General features: G+C 34.4%; 1 protein-coding gene across 2 annotated transcripts in view; it reads left to right on the top strand.

The window, feature by feature from the left end:
* Positions 1–17,743, top strand: part of LOC125674346 (MLX-interacting protein-like) — a 45,172-nt gene that overhangs the window by 16,298 nt on the left and 11,131 nt on the right. The window contains exons 6-10 of one of the 2 annotated variants that reach the window (XM_048911481.2): positions 1,076–1,165; positions 1,473–1,558; positions 3,684–4,196; positions 5,694–5,787; positions 12,066–12,170. In XM_048911481.2, the coding sequence (XP_048767438.2) occupies positions 1,076–1,165; positions 1,473–1,558; positions 3,684–4,196; positions 5,694–5,787; positions 12,066–12,170 (888 nt within the window). The remainder of the gene's footprint in view (positions 1–1,075; positions 1,166–1,472; positions 1,559–3,683; positions 4,197–5,693; positions 5,788–12,065; positions 12,171–17,743) is intronic. The other variant, XM_048911487.2, reaches the window with a different exon arrangement.

Raw genomic sequence — 17,743 nt, 5'->3', positions numbered from 1 at the left:
ATAAGGCTGTTTATTTTGATATCAAATTAACTTCCTGACTAATATGAAGTAAAACATGTCAAAATGATATCATATGATCTTGTTGGTAAACATTTCCGGTTGCTATAAAAGTTGAACCATACCGTCGGACCTTCAACTTCCGAATTTCAATCTCTCGAACTCTTGATTTCTCGAAGTTTTATCAAGGTCCCTTGAACTTCGAGTTATTGAGAGTCACCTGTATAAGAAATATCTGTTATAGAGATTAACATTAATCCCTATGAGAAAAACACATTTCTGACATATAAAGTCAATTAGAATATAATATCCAAAGAAAGCTCATGGTGAAAAGATTCCTATTACCATGGTCTTTCAAAATATGTGAAGAAAAGTAAAGGTCAAATACAAATTATGAAGATATTTAATATTTTCTACATTTCTACAAGAGGAGATAACTCTGACAAAAAATCTAATTCTATAAAAATAGATGTGGCATCATTTACTCTCTCTGCCATCTTTATCTCATTAAAAATCAGGCATTTTGTTTTCACAAAAGATTCAGTGCTACAGATATTGACTTTTTGTGAAAATAAATGCTTTCATGGATCGGATACATTAAGTGGGACTTTTCCCCCTGCTTCTGTTATTTGGAGAGGGGTTCACACAAAATTGGTAAAATATTTTTTACACTACCGGAAAATTTATCCAAAATTTTCAACTTGACAGATTTTGTTGATATGATTGAAAGTGCTAAAAACAAGGAGTTTGTTTGGAATTAGTAATGACATTATTTAAAAACAGAGGTGTGTAACTCCTAAGATTTTTGGTATATATCAGATTTGCCTTGTGTATTAAGAGCCAATTAGATAATCAGTGAATCTAGTTCTTGTTAAATATGAACATAAATCAGATTGCGAATTAACAAAGAAAGTATTTGGTACTGTTGTGGTTGATAGGAAATATATTTTATAGTTGATCTTTAAGACAAAATGAACAAATTCCTGTTTTTCATAAGTTACTTAAACCCAATTCATCATCATGGCACGATTTTGAATTAGAAAGCAAATAAATGAATGCCATGCTTTGTCCATTTCAGATGGCATGTCCACTGCAGACCTCATGCAGCCCGGTTTGGTGCCACTGCAACCAAATCTAGACGACTTGATGGACTATGATCCTATGGAAGGTAAAAACAGTTCAAGTACTGGATCATACACTTATCATGAGTTCATTTCCTTAATCAAAATCTCTAATGAAAAATTAGATTTTCCTTGCATATTGTGTGAAAATTCATGTTTTGGTAACAAAATAATGACAAAACAATAACATTGACTGTGACACACCGAGGTAAACCTGTAAACTAACCGAGGCATTGAATCTTCGCTCGGGTAGAAGTGGATCATGCACCCCTCCCCTTCCTCCCATTTTGTTTGGATGTTATACATATGATACTGTTTATTTTTATATCACAAGGCTTTCTTTCCATCCTTTAGATATTGTGACCACTCGCTCCAATGGTAATAATGTGATGTACTTCACAGGAAATCAGAGCATGGACAGCACCACCTCAAACACAAATGTAAAGTATTAGGTTTTCACATTATCCTAAATAAGTTGACAAATGCATTGAACAGCAATGTTAATCAGAGCATGGATACCAGCTTAACATTGGATTACCACATTGTATTGCAATTAGCTGAAAATTGTCTGGAGTTTATTTATGGGAGAAAAAGGAACATGTTCAGTTTTTCTACAGTAAGAAGTTTTGCTTAAAATACATACATGGAACAAATAATTTTAGATATGAGCTTAGTCCTTAGAGCCAGAAATTACAGTTTATTAGACGTCGTGATTAATTTGAGTATATTTGGTTAATTAGTGGTTAGAGGTTTTGAATAGGTCAGAGTGAGCTCAACTGAATTATATCGAATTGAGGCAAGTAGTTTCTTTATTTGTCATAATGCAGATTTTATCATGGAAAATTATAGAAATTTGAATACAAGCAACGTCATGAATCCTTAGGATGATTTATTTGTTTTCTAGTGAAAAAATAGGGACTCAAAGAGCCAAAGTAGACCCTCATCTTCAAATTTCTATAGAATTTTTCTGGGAAGTGTCCAAAGAGATTTTATTGTATGTGGGAAAAAATGTCCAGTAAGCAAAACTATATATTATATAGTCACAAAGAGAAGTGTTCATATGTTTCAATGAAAATATTTTCAAAATCATATTTTAAAGTCAGTAGCATTTGCAAGTCATTAGAACTGGTCTTATTTGAAATCAATTATTTAGGTTAATTGGTAGTAGGCTGCTGAAATCAGTGGCCAAAACATGCAATCTATAAAAATTGCTGATTATGAGAAGAAAGATATAATTTTTATGCCCCCTCTCGGTTGGTAGTTTGGTCTGTAGATCAAGTATTGTATGCTTTATATCTTAAGAACCCTTTGTTTGACAAGTATTGTATGCCCTTTGTTTGACAAGAATTGTATGCTCCTAGGGGTTGAAATTAACTTTTTCTACCACAGGCTAATTTTAGCCTGTGGGTAAAAAATCCACAGGCTAAAATGAAAACCTACAAGCTAGAATGAAAATAATGAAGGAGTGCTCTTTTTGCATATGTTTTTTTTAAATCAACGAAAATCGTCATTACTGAGCCTAGTGAGTCAACAGTTATCATTTGGACAGGACATTAAGTTACGTAGTCATATGGTGCAATATGTTTAGGTCTCTTGATTATTGTCTACACGGTGAGAGTGCACTCGTGTCATCACTACAACCTGACCTCAATATGACAATAAATTAATTTGGATAGGACATTCTCATGATTCTGATAAAAATGACTACCGGAAGACTTGGTAAAACATAGACACCGATTTTTTTTTTTTTAGAGAAATGAATAACAAAAACCTCATACTTGGAATTCAATTTAATCACCCCTATAGGTTTTCAGATTTCATGGACATTTTCTCATCATTGATACAGATATTGCACTGACATTTTGTCCCCCGCCCCCCTCAGAAATACATGATCAATTCACATGTCAGATATATTGGTTCACCATGACCTTCTTTTAAGGCATGTGTATGATGTCAATTCAGAGTGCATAATGTGCTAACAGGTCCAATGGGCATATGTTGTACTGTTTGTTGTACTCTTGTTGATCTACGGGTATGAAATTCTGCTGAGTTGCATGTGGCTTACATGAAATTAACTTACATACTGATATGAAATTACATAGATGTTATGGGACTGCCAATGTAGCGGAATTAAATACCATTATTGCATTTTGAGTTGAGTTCATAGTTCCATGTTTCCATCAGGATGTTGATGATTGAGTGTTTGTAAAACAGCAGAAGTTACATAATTATACTGACTGTAAAACAGCAGAAGTTACACAATTATACTGACTGTAAAACAGCAGAAGTTACACAATTATACTGACTGTAAAACAGCAGAAGTTACACAATTATACTGACTGTAAAACAGCAGAAGATACATGATTATACTGACTGTAAAACAGCAGAAGTTACATAATTATACTGACTGTAAAACAGCAGAAGTTACATAATTATACTGACTGTACTGTTGGTTTCCTCTGTTGTTTACAACACAAGTACTAATATCAAAATGTAACAGGAATAAATAAGGAGTGGAAAATGTAGTGGGTTTTTTTGTGATGATGCATCAATTTTTTTCTTCAGAGCAATAATATTGTCCAGAGCATGGACACAAGACAAACTCCTCCATCTCAGTCACAGAGCATTGATACAGAATCCCAGTCCACAGGAAGCAAAATGTTAGGGGACCTCTTAAGTGGACTTTTGGGTAATATTGCTAGTGGCAATATTACTACTAGTCCAGCTTTTGGTGATGGATCATTCAACAGTGTAGAAAGCCAGCAGCTACTGGCAAAACTCCAGCAGCAGTCCAGCGGGCAGACTCAACAAAACTCCACAAACAGTTTGTTTTTCTTGTCTCAAAACAATGAGGATACTCCCATGAACAGCATGTCTACGATGTCATATTCACCATCAGAACCTACTCTGAAGATTTCGTCACTGGAGGAAGCTCTGCTTAGCAAAAATGTTATTTCGACAAATCAGGTGACAAAAAGTCCTGCACCGCAGTCATCCAGAATTCCCACTAGGAGTAAAAGTTTGCCACACGTGTCTAAAAAGAACACACAAAAAAAGGATGGCAATTTTGTGAAGCCAGTAAGTATTTTTGTGATACTGTAAGAGTGGTTATTTACGTTGGAGGTTAAGTACGCATTTTACCACGTCCAACATTATGTGTGCGGAAAAATATGTGGTAAATAGATATAAAATATAATGTATTAAATATTCATAGTTATACACATGGAGGAAATTTATGCCCTGTTACATGGCTGCGTAGTTACATGTAGTGTAAATTTCCCCCTGCGTAAATAACCACTTTTACAGTAGATTACCTGGTATGTATATAATTTTTTTGCTTCCAGAAGTGAGTATAAAAACCAATTTCCAAACTTTCATGAAAAAAGTTTGCAATGCGGTCTTTATTTTCTGGATGAAGCAAAGAAATTTATAGGTCATAACTTGTGTTTCAATGTAATGCATTTATACTCAAAATTTGATAGACTTTAGATATGTGTTTGTAATTTACTTTTTAACATATATACATTGCATGGAAACCACATCAAAAAATGTATAACAATACTGACTGCCTTGTATGATTAGAGCAATATCTAAATATTCATAGTCTTTATACTCCACGCAACAAAGTTGCGGAGGGTATAATGTTTTTGACCAGTCCGTCATTCCCTTTCTTGTCAGCGCAACTCTTCTAAGACCGCTCAGCAGAATTTTGTGAAACTTTATAGTTAATAAGGACACACTATAGATATGCATATTCCCAGGAAATTCTGCTTCATTAATTTTTCTGGCAGGTATGCCCCTTTTGAACTTAGAATTTCGAACCTGTCTGTCCTGTTCTTGTCAGCGCAAGTCCTCTGAGACCGCTCAACAAAATTTTATTGAAACTTTGTAGTTAATAAGGACACATTGTGTAGATGTGCATATTCCCAGAAAATTCTGATTCAATAATTTTTCTGGGAGTTATGCCCCTTTTGAATTAAGACTTTCGAGACCATCTGTCCGATAAGCATTACCATTCATTATGTGAGGCAATGTCAAGCAATGTTGGAGCGTGGGGAGCTTGCTCACTTTTGCTTTCTTTCATTGTAAATTATTTTGATTAACTGGTGTAGATATTAAATATGAGGTAATCTTTATGAATTGTTGAAAAGTGACATTAACATGACTTACTGTTTACTTGAGTATTGAATATTCAGCAACTATGGCTAATGCATGGTGAATTTGTTTAGGCATTCTGTAGAGGACAAAGGAGAGAGCAGATCAAAATAGGATTGCAATATTTTATCTTTATAGAAGAAAATCAAACAAGTTGGTGTAAAAATATTTTTCAACTGGTATTTTCATCTAGTCTGGGAAATGCAGTCAAATTCCATTTCTGATATACATGTAGTGTTTTTAGCAAAACATTTGGTTTCATTCCAGTGAGAAAAATCTTCTTTGAATTTATAAGCAGGACTCTCCATATTTCATTTTCAATATTGACATATATCAAATATTTACTGACACAAATTTTTTCCAGCATATTTGTGTGATGTCTGACTTGAAAAATAAAAATAAAAATTTGTGCATGTTTAGGTCAAACCTGCCACTCGTCCAAAGCAGAGAATGATTGCACCAAATCCTCCACCATCTACAAACAACACATATCTGGCACAGCTTCTCACTACAGGTTTGTTTTTTATTTGTCATTGAGTGTTTCTGTATGTCAGTAATTTAAGGGGTTTTTGTTTTGCCAATTGACATTCATGAGCTGTATCATTATGCATATTCTTGACCGGTAATATTTTTTGCGAGGAGGAACGTATGTGTGTACATACTTGTACATGCATGTTTTTTATTAAAAAAAAAAATTATTATAGTGTATATAAGGAAAGTTTCAATCCACACACCCATTTATCACCCATAACCTAAGTGGTCAAATTCTAAATAGGATGTCACAGTGTTCATTGACATTCTGTATTTTATAAAAAGAGATTTGAAAGAAGGCTTTAAAACTTCATTTTTCCTCATCAGTTTGAGTGGGTTCTGCAATAATCCAGCTATGTCTGGGCAGTGAAGATTATATCTGTATTCACATTGACTGAAAATGAAATTGGTGTCTTCGAGTGAACGGGAAGGTTCACCATCTTTGTAATTCTTAGCAAAAGAAACATAACAGTTTTTTAAAAACATTATTTTAGTAGAACATCATTCACTTCAATACAAATTTCACTAATGGCTTTACGGATATTGAATCGGTACTAACTATCGTATTTTACTTTGTGCCTTTATGATTGGTCACGGTTGATGAAATGTTTTGCTGAGATAGCAGTCAAAGTGTTCATCTACTATTTACATCATTTTCGCTTACTCTCATCTCCCCATTGGTGGATTTAGTCCTATATTATAAACGTTCAGTTTAAAGTGCCCTGGGTTTCCAGGGCATCCAATCCAAATGTGTATTTTAAGGAGGTACTCTACATTGTCATAATGGCTGACTTCCTTTTAAATCATAGTGGAAAATATAAATATCAGCAGTATTTGTCTATTCATTTAAAAATTCTCGCATTGCTGAGTAGCTCAGTAGGTTAGCACGTTGACTGCTGAACTGTAGATCACAGGTTCGAGTCCAGCAGGGGTTTAAAATTTTTCTCAGATTGCTTTCAAATATAACTGTATTTTTTGACCATATAAAGTAAATTTGAAAGTTTTCAGTTTCAAAATATTGTTGTGCATATCCTCCACTTTTCATCCAAATCAAATCTCTCTGGTGTAGCATACATCCTTAAAGTAGCTTGTTATCGATTATATACAGTAATAGTGGCACCCATGTGTGAGCAGTCATGAAAATTCACCAAAAAACCCCAAAACAAATACAGGCAATATCTGATGAAACATTGATTATTTTAAACCAAGACTACACAGTTTAATCAGTTTGTTTTTTCATGATGGATTCCAGTGGTGCAATTACAACAACAATTAACGTCGGTTAAAATTTCAAAATGGCTGGTACATATTCGTAAAACATTGATTTATTACCACTACTGGTTTTAGTGTCTATGAACACAGCGCTTACTTAGTACACAGTCTGTAATCCTGTTATCTGAATTACTCTTTAACATTTGTTGTTAAAATGTTCCGTATTTCCTTCACTTTGAGTTCATCCACTTTCGTTGTTACATAAGTTTATTGTAAACATTCACACTGTTACTTGTGTAACATTTACTATGATTGGTTGATAATTATACCCCTCGCAACAAGTTGTGGGGGGGAGGGTATACTGGAATTGGGTTGTCCGTCTGTCCGTCCGTCCGTCTGTAGACGCAATGGTTTCCGGTCTCTAAAGCATTATCCTTTCCACCTACCGTCACCATATCGTATATATGGACTACCCATGGGATGAAGATGTTCCCTATCGATTTTGGGGTCCAAAGGTCAAGCGCACTGGACATCGAAGTAGCAATATGGTTTCCGGGCTCTAAAGCGTTATCCTTTCCACCTACAGTCACCATATCATACATATGGACTACCCATGGGATGAAGATGTTCCCTATCGATTTTGGGGTCAAAGGTCACACGCACTGGACATCGAAGTAACAATATGGTTCGGTTTGTCATGCCATTTGTTTTTTACACTCAGAAAAGAGGTAGTTTATACCTATTACCAACACCCTTTGGGAGATTGGGGTAAGCGGGGGGTATTCTTAGTGAGCATTGCTCACAGTACCTCTTGTTTTACCTGCAAAGAGTGACAACTCTTGAAAGCTGCCAGAGAGCAGTGATGGGAAATATGTATATAGGACTAAATCCACCAAGGAGAAGATGAGATTAAGCAAATCAGACGCTTGGCTTACGAAGATGTATTTACATTTGCAAGTTGCTTCCCATTTATGACATAATTTCAGAAATTTGCATTCAGTATTGTTTGTCATGCACAGATTCAGATTTTTTTCTGGGAGAAGGTCCACCTATGATAATTTTTCTACGAGAGTGTCTAACTTTGATGAATTTTTAGTTTTTCACTCCTTAAGTATACCAAAATAGTTTCAAGTATTGTTATGCATTTTTGTTAAATATCGCAGACACCTGATCGACCTTTTTGATTTTTGCCGTCTTCCCATTATGGGGAGCAGAGTGGACCAAAAACCCTTGGCTAGCAAAGATGGAATTTTGCATGTATGTTCAATGCATACATGTGATACAGTCTTTGATGCTGGAGATGGGGGTCTCTTTCATTTCCTGGAATTTGTATATTGAAACCATCATTTTCAACCTTAATTTTTACTTTTTAAATGAAAGAACATGTAAAAAAAATTTCATTAATTAATAGAAAATTCATCTACATGACAATTATTTCCATACTGTATGATTATTATTTTATTCATTTATAATGTGCAAAATTACAAATAGTTTTTATGTGCTGTACAATGTCTGTGCTAATAATCATTGATAATATACTAAGGGCTGTTCCAGAAATGATCAAATGGGGGGGTCGGGCGGCAAACGATATTTTTTTGTGTGGGTGGTCGTATTTTTTCATATTTTAATTGGTCTGTGGTTGGACTGTTAAAAAAATATTTATTATGGGTAGTGGGTAGTTTCTATTGTTTTATTTTGTGCCACGTGGGTGTTGAGTTTTCAGAATATTTTTATTGTCGCTCTTGTCGTGTTGGTTACAAAACGTCGAAGGGAAAATTGAAAACGTGCTTTCGAAATCGGAAATCGGAAGTAACATAGAACTATTCGAGTTGTCGCTCTTTGCAGCGCATAACTTTCCATTACGGCACTCTTCAAATTAGAGGCGCGTTTAGTAGGGTCCCTTTGGACGTGATGGCGGCGAACTCTGTTCTGTAGATTATTACAGTTTACAGTGCATCGATTTTGGGAATATTTTGAAACCAATAGGTATTCCGTTTTCTAATAAAAATAGGCAAACCTTAGTTGATTTATACGAGGGTACCGATGCGTTATATTTATCAGTCGGTGTGATGGTGATATAGAGGCCTCCGGGCGCGGGCTCCATTAGACGAACGATTCGTGGAAAAACATATCCATACCCATTTCATGATAATAGCATCGTTTGGACTCGCAATCTTTCCAACATTCCCGCCATAGATGCCTTTGATTGTTGATGTGACATCGTTTCTTCAGAACTACTGTGATACAATGTCGCACAGGCATTACCGCGTCATTGACTAGAATGTTTGTCCCGAAAACCTCGCGAGATTTGTACCGTTTTCATTTTTAAAAATATTTTTGTGGTGGGTCTGGTTAGTTTTTTTTTATTATTAGATGGGTCATTGTAAAATGAGTTTATTAATTTGATGGGTCATGGGGTAATTTTTTATTTTTTTTTTATGGGTGCTTGGTATATACAAAAGGTGCCTCCCGACCCCCCCCCCCCCCCCCCATGTATTTATTTCTGGAATAGCCCTAATAAAAGACCTGCAAGAGCTATAAAGGAAAGGATAAAACAATAGAAAGAATTTAAATAAAACATGGTAGTAAAATGACAAAGTCTTTGACTTGACAAGATGCAATATAGTAAATCAATGAACAGATCAGATATTTCATGTGTATTATTGTTATATTAATAGCTTAATAAATTCTAAAGGGGAAAAGCTTATCAATTGACTTAAGGGCAAAATACTATAGAACTAATCAGTGAAGAAACTTTTTAAAAATGCAGCCTGTCCGAAGACAACAACTGTATCTTATACATATATCTTTATGATGTAAGTTTGTCACTCATTGTTTTCAAACATATTGGTACTTAAATAAAGTGAATTTATGATATTATAATTTAAAATTAGAAGAGTAGATAAAAATAAAAAAAGATAAAATTTGGGTTGGATTTTTTTTAGTTTTTGCAGTTATTTCTGCCAACTGCATAAAACACTTTTGAATTTAAGAAAACGTGTTTCAAACACTTCGAATGTCTTAAAATCCTGCAGATGTCTAACTCGATATTACATTATCAAACAGTATTTAGTATATTGTACATTTGATTTATGTTGGTTTAAAAATATTGTAAATAAACAACATAGCTGATGTTTGAGTAAATACCATGTGGTGATGGAGGACCCATATCTCAGCTTAATGAAGGACAAACTTGAATCCAATAACATTGTACATTATTTGGGAGTTCAGATTAGCAGAACATGCAAAAATATACAGTTGAATTTCAATTACTTGAACACCGATATCTCGAATACCATGGATATGCCAAAGTTATTCAGAAGTCCCAACCACTTATTCTTTAAGTATTTTACCCTCAATATTTCGAATCCTTGGATATCTTGATTTTTTCTCAGTCCCATCAAGTTCGATATAATGAGGTTTGACTGTATGTAACATTATATTATGAAATACTATTAAATAGCACCTAAAATGATCCATGTTAGGGGAAGTTGTCACAGGAAAAGTGAAGTCTGCATTGACCCCTTATTCTGTGTAGGTATGCTGTTTCATTACATAAAACAACAAGGGCATCAGATGGTATACTTTAGTCTTATGCTCTTGAGTATCTTGATTGTGTCTTAAAAACATTCGAGATTCAGATTGGAATGCGGATTTATAGGACAGAGGGGTCTAAATATTACAAACAGTGTAGGCCTAAATCCATAGCAGTTTTAGGCCATCAGTATTTATGAAGTAATTCAGCAAAATAAACACAAATGATTTCTTATATTAGATATCTTTTTTTTTTTCTGATTTACTCTTTTAAACATTCAATTGAATTCATAAACAGCTGTTCCATTGATTTGTAGTGATTTTTTTTTAACTTTTGATGCGGACCGAAGGTTCAAGTGAGCTTTTCTGATCACATTTTGTCCGGCGTCCGTCTGTCTGTAAACTTTTCACATTTTCATCTTCTTCTCATGAACCACTGGGCCAATTTCAACCAAACATGGCCAAAAGCATCCTTGGGTGAAGGGCTTTCAAGTTTGTTCAAATGAAAGGCCGTGTCCATTTCAAAGGGGAGATAATCACAAAAATGCAAAAATAGGGTGGGGTCATTTAAAAATCTTCTTCTCAAGAACCACTGGGCCAGAAGAGCTGAAATTTACCTGAAAACTTTCTGACATAGTGCAGATTCAAGTTTGTTCAAATCATGGCCCCCGGGGATAGGATGGGGCCCCAAGGGGGGATCAAAGTTTTGCACACAAATATATAGGGAAAAATTTAAAAAATCTTCTTCTCAAGAACCACTAAGCCAGAAAAGCTGAGATTTACATGAAAGCTTCCTGACATAGTGCAGATTCAAGTTTGTTCAAATCATGGGCCCCAGGGGTTGGATGGGGCCACAATAGGGGATCAAAGTTTTACATACAAATATATAGGAAAAATCTTTAAAAATCTTCTCAAGAACCACTGAGCCAGAAAAGCTGATTTTTACATGAAAACTTTCTGACATAGTGCAGATTCAAGTTTGTTCAAATCATGGCCCCCGGGGGTAGGATGGGGCCACAAGGGGGGATCAAAGTTTTACATACAAATATATAGGGAAAATCTTTTTCTCAATAACCACTGAGCCAGAAAAGCTGATATTTACAAGAAAACTTTCTGACATAGTGCAGATTCAAGTTTGTTCAAATCATGGCCCCCAGGGGGTAGGATGGGGCCACAAGTGGAGGGGAGGGGGGTCAAAGTTTTACATACAAATATAGGAAAAAGCTTTAAAAATCTTCTTCTCAAGAACCATTGGGCCTAAGAAGTTGACATTTACATGAAAGCTTTCTGACATAGTGTAGATTCAAGTTTGCAAAGGGTAGTTTGGGCCATAATAGGGACTAAGGTTTTACATGCAAATATATATGGAAAGTCTTCAGATATGGGCCAAGGTGACTCAGGTGAGCGATGTGGCCCATGAGCCTCTTGTTTTAATGTTGTAACATAACCAAATATTTAAACTGAGCCACTTTGTCTGGAATTTGTGCTGCTCCTTACTTTCTTTCTCATGATTAGGGCCCCACCATATGGCAGATTCTTCCACGTCTTTCTCGCGTCTAAAGCTGTCCAACACCATTCTCTGTAACCAGTTGATGAAAGTAATAGATATTGAACGATATGGTAGGCCAATGTATGTGCTGAAATGTTTTTGTTTTCAGATTGAAGGGGGTTAGGGTACATTTTGGGGGGTGGGGGATGAAATGGGGTGGGGTTTAACAAAGAACTCTATGGGGAAAAAAATTATTCCAAAATTCAACAGATATAACATGACAAATATGATAGATATTGTCCTGAGTCTTCGGAAATGAAAAAAGAATGACAGGGCCTACAGATTAGTGTCAAAGTCAAGTGACTTCAGTGACTTTGACCTCTGACCTTAGAACATAAAATTGGTATTACTTAAGAACCAGGTCTGATAGAGACATTGGGTCTTCAGAAATGATGAAAGGATGATGGGATCTAACTAGTGTCAAAGTCAAGTGACTCAAGTGTTGACCTCTGACCTTGAACTTACAAACTCATATAATTTTAGAAATGGAATTGATAGCGACATTGGATCTTCTAAAATGATAAGAGGATAAGATCTATAAACTAGTATCATGGTCAAGTGACTCCAGTGACCTTGACCTCTGACTTTAGATAATAAACTTGGTATTACTTAAAAACTAGGTCTGATAAAGAGATGGGATCTTCAGAAATAATAAAAGGGTGATAGAATCTACAAATTGATATCAAGGTAAAGTGACTCCAGTGACCTTGACGTCTAACCTTGAACATAAATCTGGTATAACTTTAGAACTGGGACTGATAAAGACATATAATCTTCAGAAATGATAAAAGGATATAGCGACCTACAAACTAGTATCTCCAGTGACCTTGACCTTGATCATAAAAACTTGTATAACTTTAGAACTCTGACTGATAGAGACATGGAATCATCAAAAATGATGAGAGGATGTTGGGACCTACAAACTAGGATCAAGGTCAAGTGACACCAGTTTTACTGAAGGAAAACAGGATTTTTGTGAAAAATTTCAAAATCAAAGTCTTCGTGATCTAGATTTTTGGAATGAAGTTAAAATTGACATGGATTTTGTCAAGGGATGAAAATAGTAGAACTCAGAAAAAGCTACTTTTATACAGCCAGTACTTCGTTTTGGAGACTTTATAATCAGTAGATTATAATCAGATCTTGTTCATTGATAAGGTGAAAAAGTGTGCTGCAACTGTCTTTCTCCATTGAATAGCTATAAATGTTTTACATGAAGGAGAATTTCCCCTCAATCACCCCCTATGGTCATCCTTAATTTGCATAATTTTCTATTTAAAAAATAAGGTTCAGTATTTCAATTTTTTCCACAAAATGGAAAATGCATCCTCTTTTCCATTGTGAATGGGGCAGAATATTGAGCCATGAGAAGGTACTGATAAATCCCTGGGTTTTTAGGTCACCTGAGTAAACTCAGGTGGGCTATTGCAATTGGCCTGTGTCTCTTGTTGTGCGTTAACAATAGAACATATTTAACTTCTTCTTGATAACTACTATTCCATTTCTTTTTCAAATTTGGGGGTCTAAATTGTAAATTTCAGGACTCCTGCACCCCTGAGACCTTAGGGGTGGGGCAAAAATTGACAATTTTTCAAAAATCTTCTCTACAACTGCATATCTTTAAGAAAAACTAAATGCATAGTAATATAGAGTCGGAAGGTCTCTACCAAAATTGTAAATTTCATGATCTCCAGGGTAGAGGTTCTGACCTCCTGACCCCAGGGCAGGGTCAAACTTGGTTAATAGTATTCATTTGTGAAACATTTAAAGACATCTTCTTTAGTGCTATTGATATTAGATTGAAACTAAATAGATATTTAGAAAGACCAAGTAGTCCTTTACCAAAATAGTATTTGATGATATCAGGGGTAGGGGTTTTGGTATCAGATGGAGCCAAAATGGTCAGTTATTAGATGTGTGAACAATAAAACATTTTTAACTTCTTCTTGATAACTACCACTCCAATTCTTGCCAAATCTGGTATGAAGCATCTTTTGGACAAGGGGGAACTAAATTGTAAATTTCAGGACTCCTGCACCCCTGGGGCCTCAGGGGATAGACAAAAACTGCCAAAAATTGATGAATTTTCAAAAATCTTATCTACAATTGCTCATGGACAAGAAAAACTAAATGCATGGTGATGTAACAAGATACCCATCTTTAACTATCTCACTTCTGACACCTGGAATATTTCACCTTTATTGAGGAGTCCATTTTATTTTACATATTACAATAAAAGTATTCACACTCAAAGGTACATACATGACCCGGTTATTCCAGATTCTGCATAATTCAAAGTTGAGTTATTCTCAACTAAACGTACCTTGTTCTTCTAGATTCGACCGGGTTATTCCCTGTTGAGTCATTTATTCCGTAATTTGAACAGGTCGTTTCCCGTCGAGTGGTCTGGGGTACTTTGGGGAGATCGAGGGAACCTCACGAGACCGATACAATATTCTGTAATAAAATCCGTATCTGACTCGGATATGAATTCTTATAGAAATACATGTATATGAATTCATATCAAATATTACAGAGTTTTACGGAGAACACATACAGAAAATAGTTAGATAAAAATCTAGTAACTTACATAAAAAACCCAATATGAAATAGAAATTTTTTCACTCATACGACATTAAATAATTAATTACATACCTTGTAGAAGTTCATAATTTGCTATTACTGCCTATGTATATATACGTGGATGAAAGAAAAGTTTGACTCGGAAGTATAAAGTTATATCCCATAATGCAACATACATAGCAGAAACCATTCTTTACCCAGAGTTCCGTGCTTACTGTAAATTGTTTCAAATCTCTGTTATCTGATCCTAAATTTGGAACTACTTAGTAATATGCGTATGAATGTAGGACATTCACGTGGTGGAAATTTAATGTAAACATGGAATCAAAAGTAAGGAAGACTGTAAAAAATACGATAAAACTTATAAAATAAAAGACAAACAGCTAGATGGTAAAAATGTACTTAACAAAGTACCAGTGGGCCATGGAAAGAGACAGAGGTATCACCTGTTGCCAGAACTTTTAAATGGAAAGGAAACAAGAATGATTGTTTAAATCATGTGATCATATTGTCACGTGATTACAAGCATTGAAAGAGGTGTAAGTGAAGCTTGCGTGATGCACCCTCTGGTGAGAGAATGAGCAGAAACTTGTAAACAAATGTGAAGTGAAAGGTGACGGGATTTGGAATAAAACGAGAAATTACAATATATAACCGTCACTACACCATAAAATGCATTTACAGGTAAAGGATAACTATTTATCAGCTAAATATATTGGCCATGAATTACCAATTCAATACATAAATGGGAATGAAGCACATCATCCAGACAACATACGTGGTGTTAACTATATTTTAAAACAAGAAAAATGTTCTCGATACATCATAACAAGTCACTGTGTGAACTTCTAATAACTTGAAGAGAAAGTACCCGTATTAACAATACCTAATACTTATTAAACTCTATCTATTTCACCCTGACATCGTAATACGATTAAGCTGTCATTTCAAAAGTTAATAAATAAAAAAGATATCAAGTTATACGGTGAAAACCTCAACTGTTACATTGATGTAGAGTAAGAGGGCCTCTACAAAAATTGTAAATTTGATTATCCCTGGGGTAGAGGTTCTGACCCCAGAGTGGGGCCAAAACTTAGTATTATATGGTGTATAGTATAATATTATAAAGTGTATATTTGTAAAACATTTAACTAATATCTTCTTCAATGCTATTGATACTAATAGATATTTAGAAGGAGTAGGTAGTCCTTTATCAAAAATTGTAAATTTCATGATCCCAGGGGGTAACAGTTTTGGTTTCAGGGTGGGGCCAAAATTATTATTGTGATTATAATACATTTGAAAGACTTCTTTATTTTTGCTGTTACTGTACAAAAACTAACTGCATATTTAGGAAAAGCAGGAAAGGATGTACCAAAATTATGAATTTTGCAACCTTAGGGTTTTGAATCTAGGACATGTCCAAATTAGTCATCTCGTGTTACATGTAATGTTACATATATCGTGTTAGCCTTTTATCAGTATAGGCACTTTCAAGGGCATTTAAGTTTTAAGAACACATCTTGTTTAAATACTGTTGCTAAATATTAGAATTTAGCTTGGATATTCTAAATAGGAATTTTTTTCTAGGTTTCATAGCCCTCGACACTTAAGTGATACTTTTAATTAACACTCAGGTGACCCGATAAGACCTGTTGGTCTCTTGTTTATTGTAATTTGAAATGTTAGATGACATAAGATACAAGAATTGTAATGTGATGTTATGAGAGAATAATTCCTGACATTCAGAAAAATCATGAAAACTTTCTGAAATGAATAACTACAAATTGGTACAAAGAATTTCATTTGAATCATTGGATAAAATTATGTAACCATGCTCAATTCAAACAATTTAAAATGACAAAGACCTAAGATTAACTTGCTGATCACGAGTGACCCTTTCAGTGCAGTAAATGTAAGTGCTTTTTAAGTTATGAAAGTCACAGGTCTAAGAATTCATTTTTCTTTATTTGTGATAGAAAAAATACTACATGTATTACTCATAGAATTTGCATTAAATTAGAAAGTCACGAATCTTAATTTGATTATACTTTTGTCAATTTTTTGTATCAGTAGAATGATTTGTTCTTGGATTTTTTCCCTTCTAATGCATTATTTATTTATTTATGGGTTTCATAGCTATAGTTTGTATTCTTGTCACTTGTAATAAACAAATTTTTGCTTTTATCCACGAACTGCACCCATGTCCTGTATTAATTGACAAATTTGTTTTCAAAGTATATAGTTATATATATATATATATAGCTCATTACACTATTACATTATAATCATGCATCGATCACATGGTGTGGGCAGGTAGAGCTACTGTTCACCTATTGCAAAGCAAAAAGAATGTTGGTCACCTAGGAATATGGTTGGCTCATTTGGTCTGTTCTGCTCTGTCCTTGACCTTAAGGTGTTCTTTCCATGCATGCTATTTCATCATCAGAGTTCATGTTCAGTTTATGATCCCATCATGATTGTGAGGGAGGATAACCCTGATAACATGAATATGTTCATATTTTGATTTTTAAAGGTTTTTCAATTGGTTCTGCAATGTGAAAGGGAATGTTGTATGTTTTGCCAGAAGGAAATAAACAGCTGACATTATCATTGCAATAATTTTTGTAATAACTTAGACATGATTCTCAAAGGAATTCAATTGTCCCCAGTCCATCAACTTGGTAAGACAGATTTTTGCACATGCATGCATGTTTTACTTTTAAAATTGGTTTCAATTTCATGTATATAAGGTGTATTGTTAAGCATTTCAATGGAAAATTTTATGTTTGTCTACTCATTTTATCTAGGTTTTGGCATAAATTATTTTATATAAATTTGCAAAATTGACAATTCCAGACAGTTACAATGTTCACTATTAACAATTTCAGTATTTGTTGTATGAAGTTAAATTAAATATTGAATTTTATAAAGGTGCATGCGGTATCTTTTAATGAATTAAATCTAGGCATGTGTATACTGATGGTATGTGTACTAGGCTGATAAGACCAGGTGAATTTTAGATATATAAAACCTTGTAGTTTATATTGACAATCTGTGT

Source organism: Ostrea edulis, chromosome 1 (assembly GCF_947568905.1).
Source record: "Ostrea edulis chromosome 1, xbOstEdul1.1, whole genome shotgun sequence".
NCBI lineage: Eukaryota > Metazoa > Mollusca > Bivalvia > Ostreida > Ostreidae > Ostrea > Ostrea edulis.
Note: the sequence above shows the minus strand (reverse complement) of the source record. Positions and strands in the feature narration are given on the sequence as shown.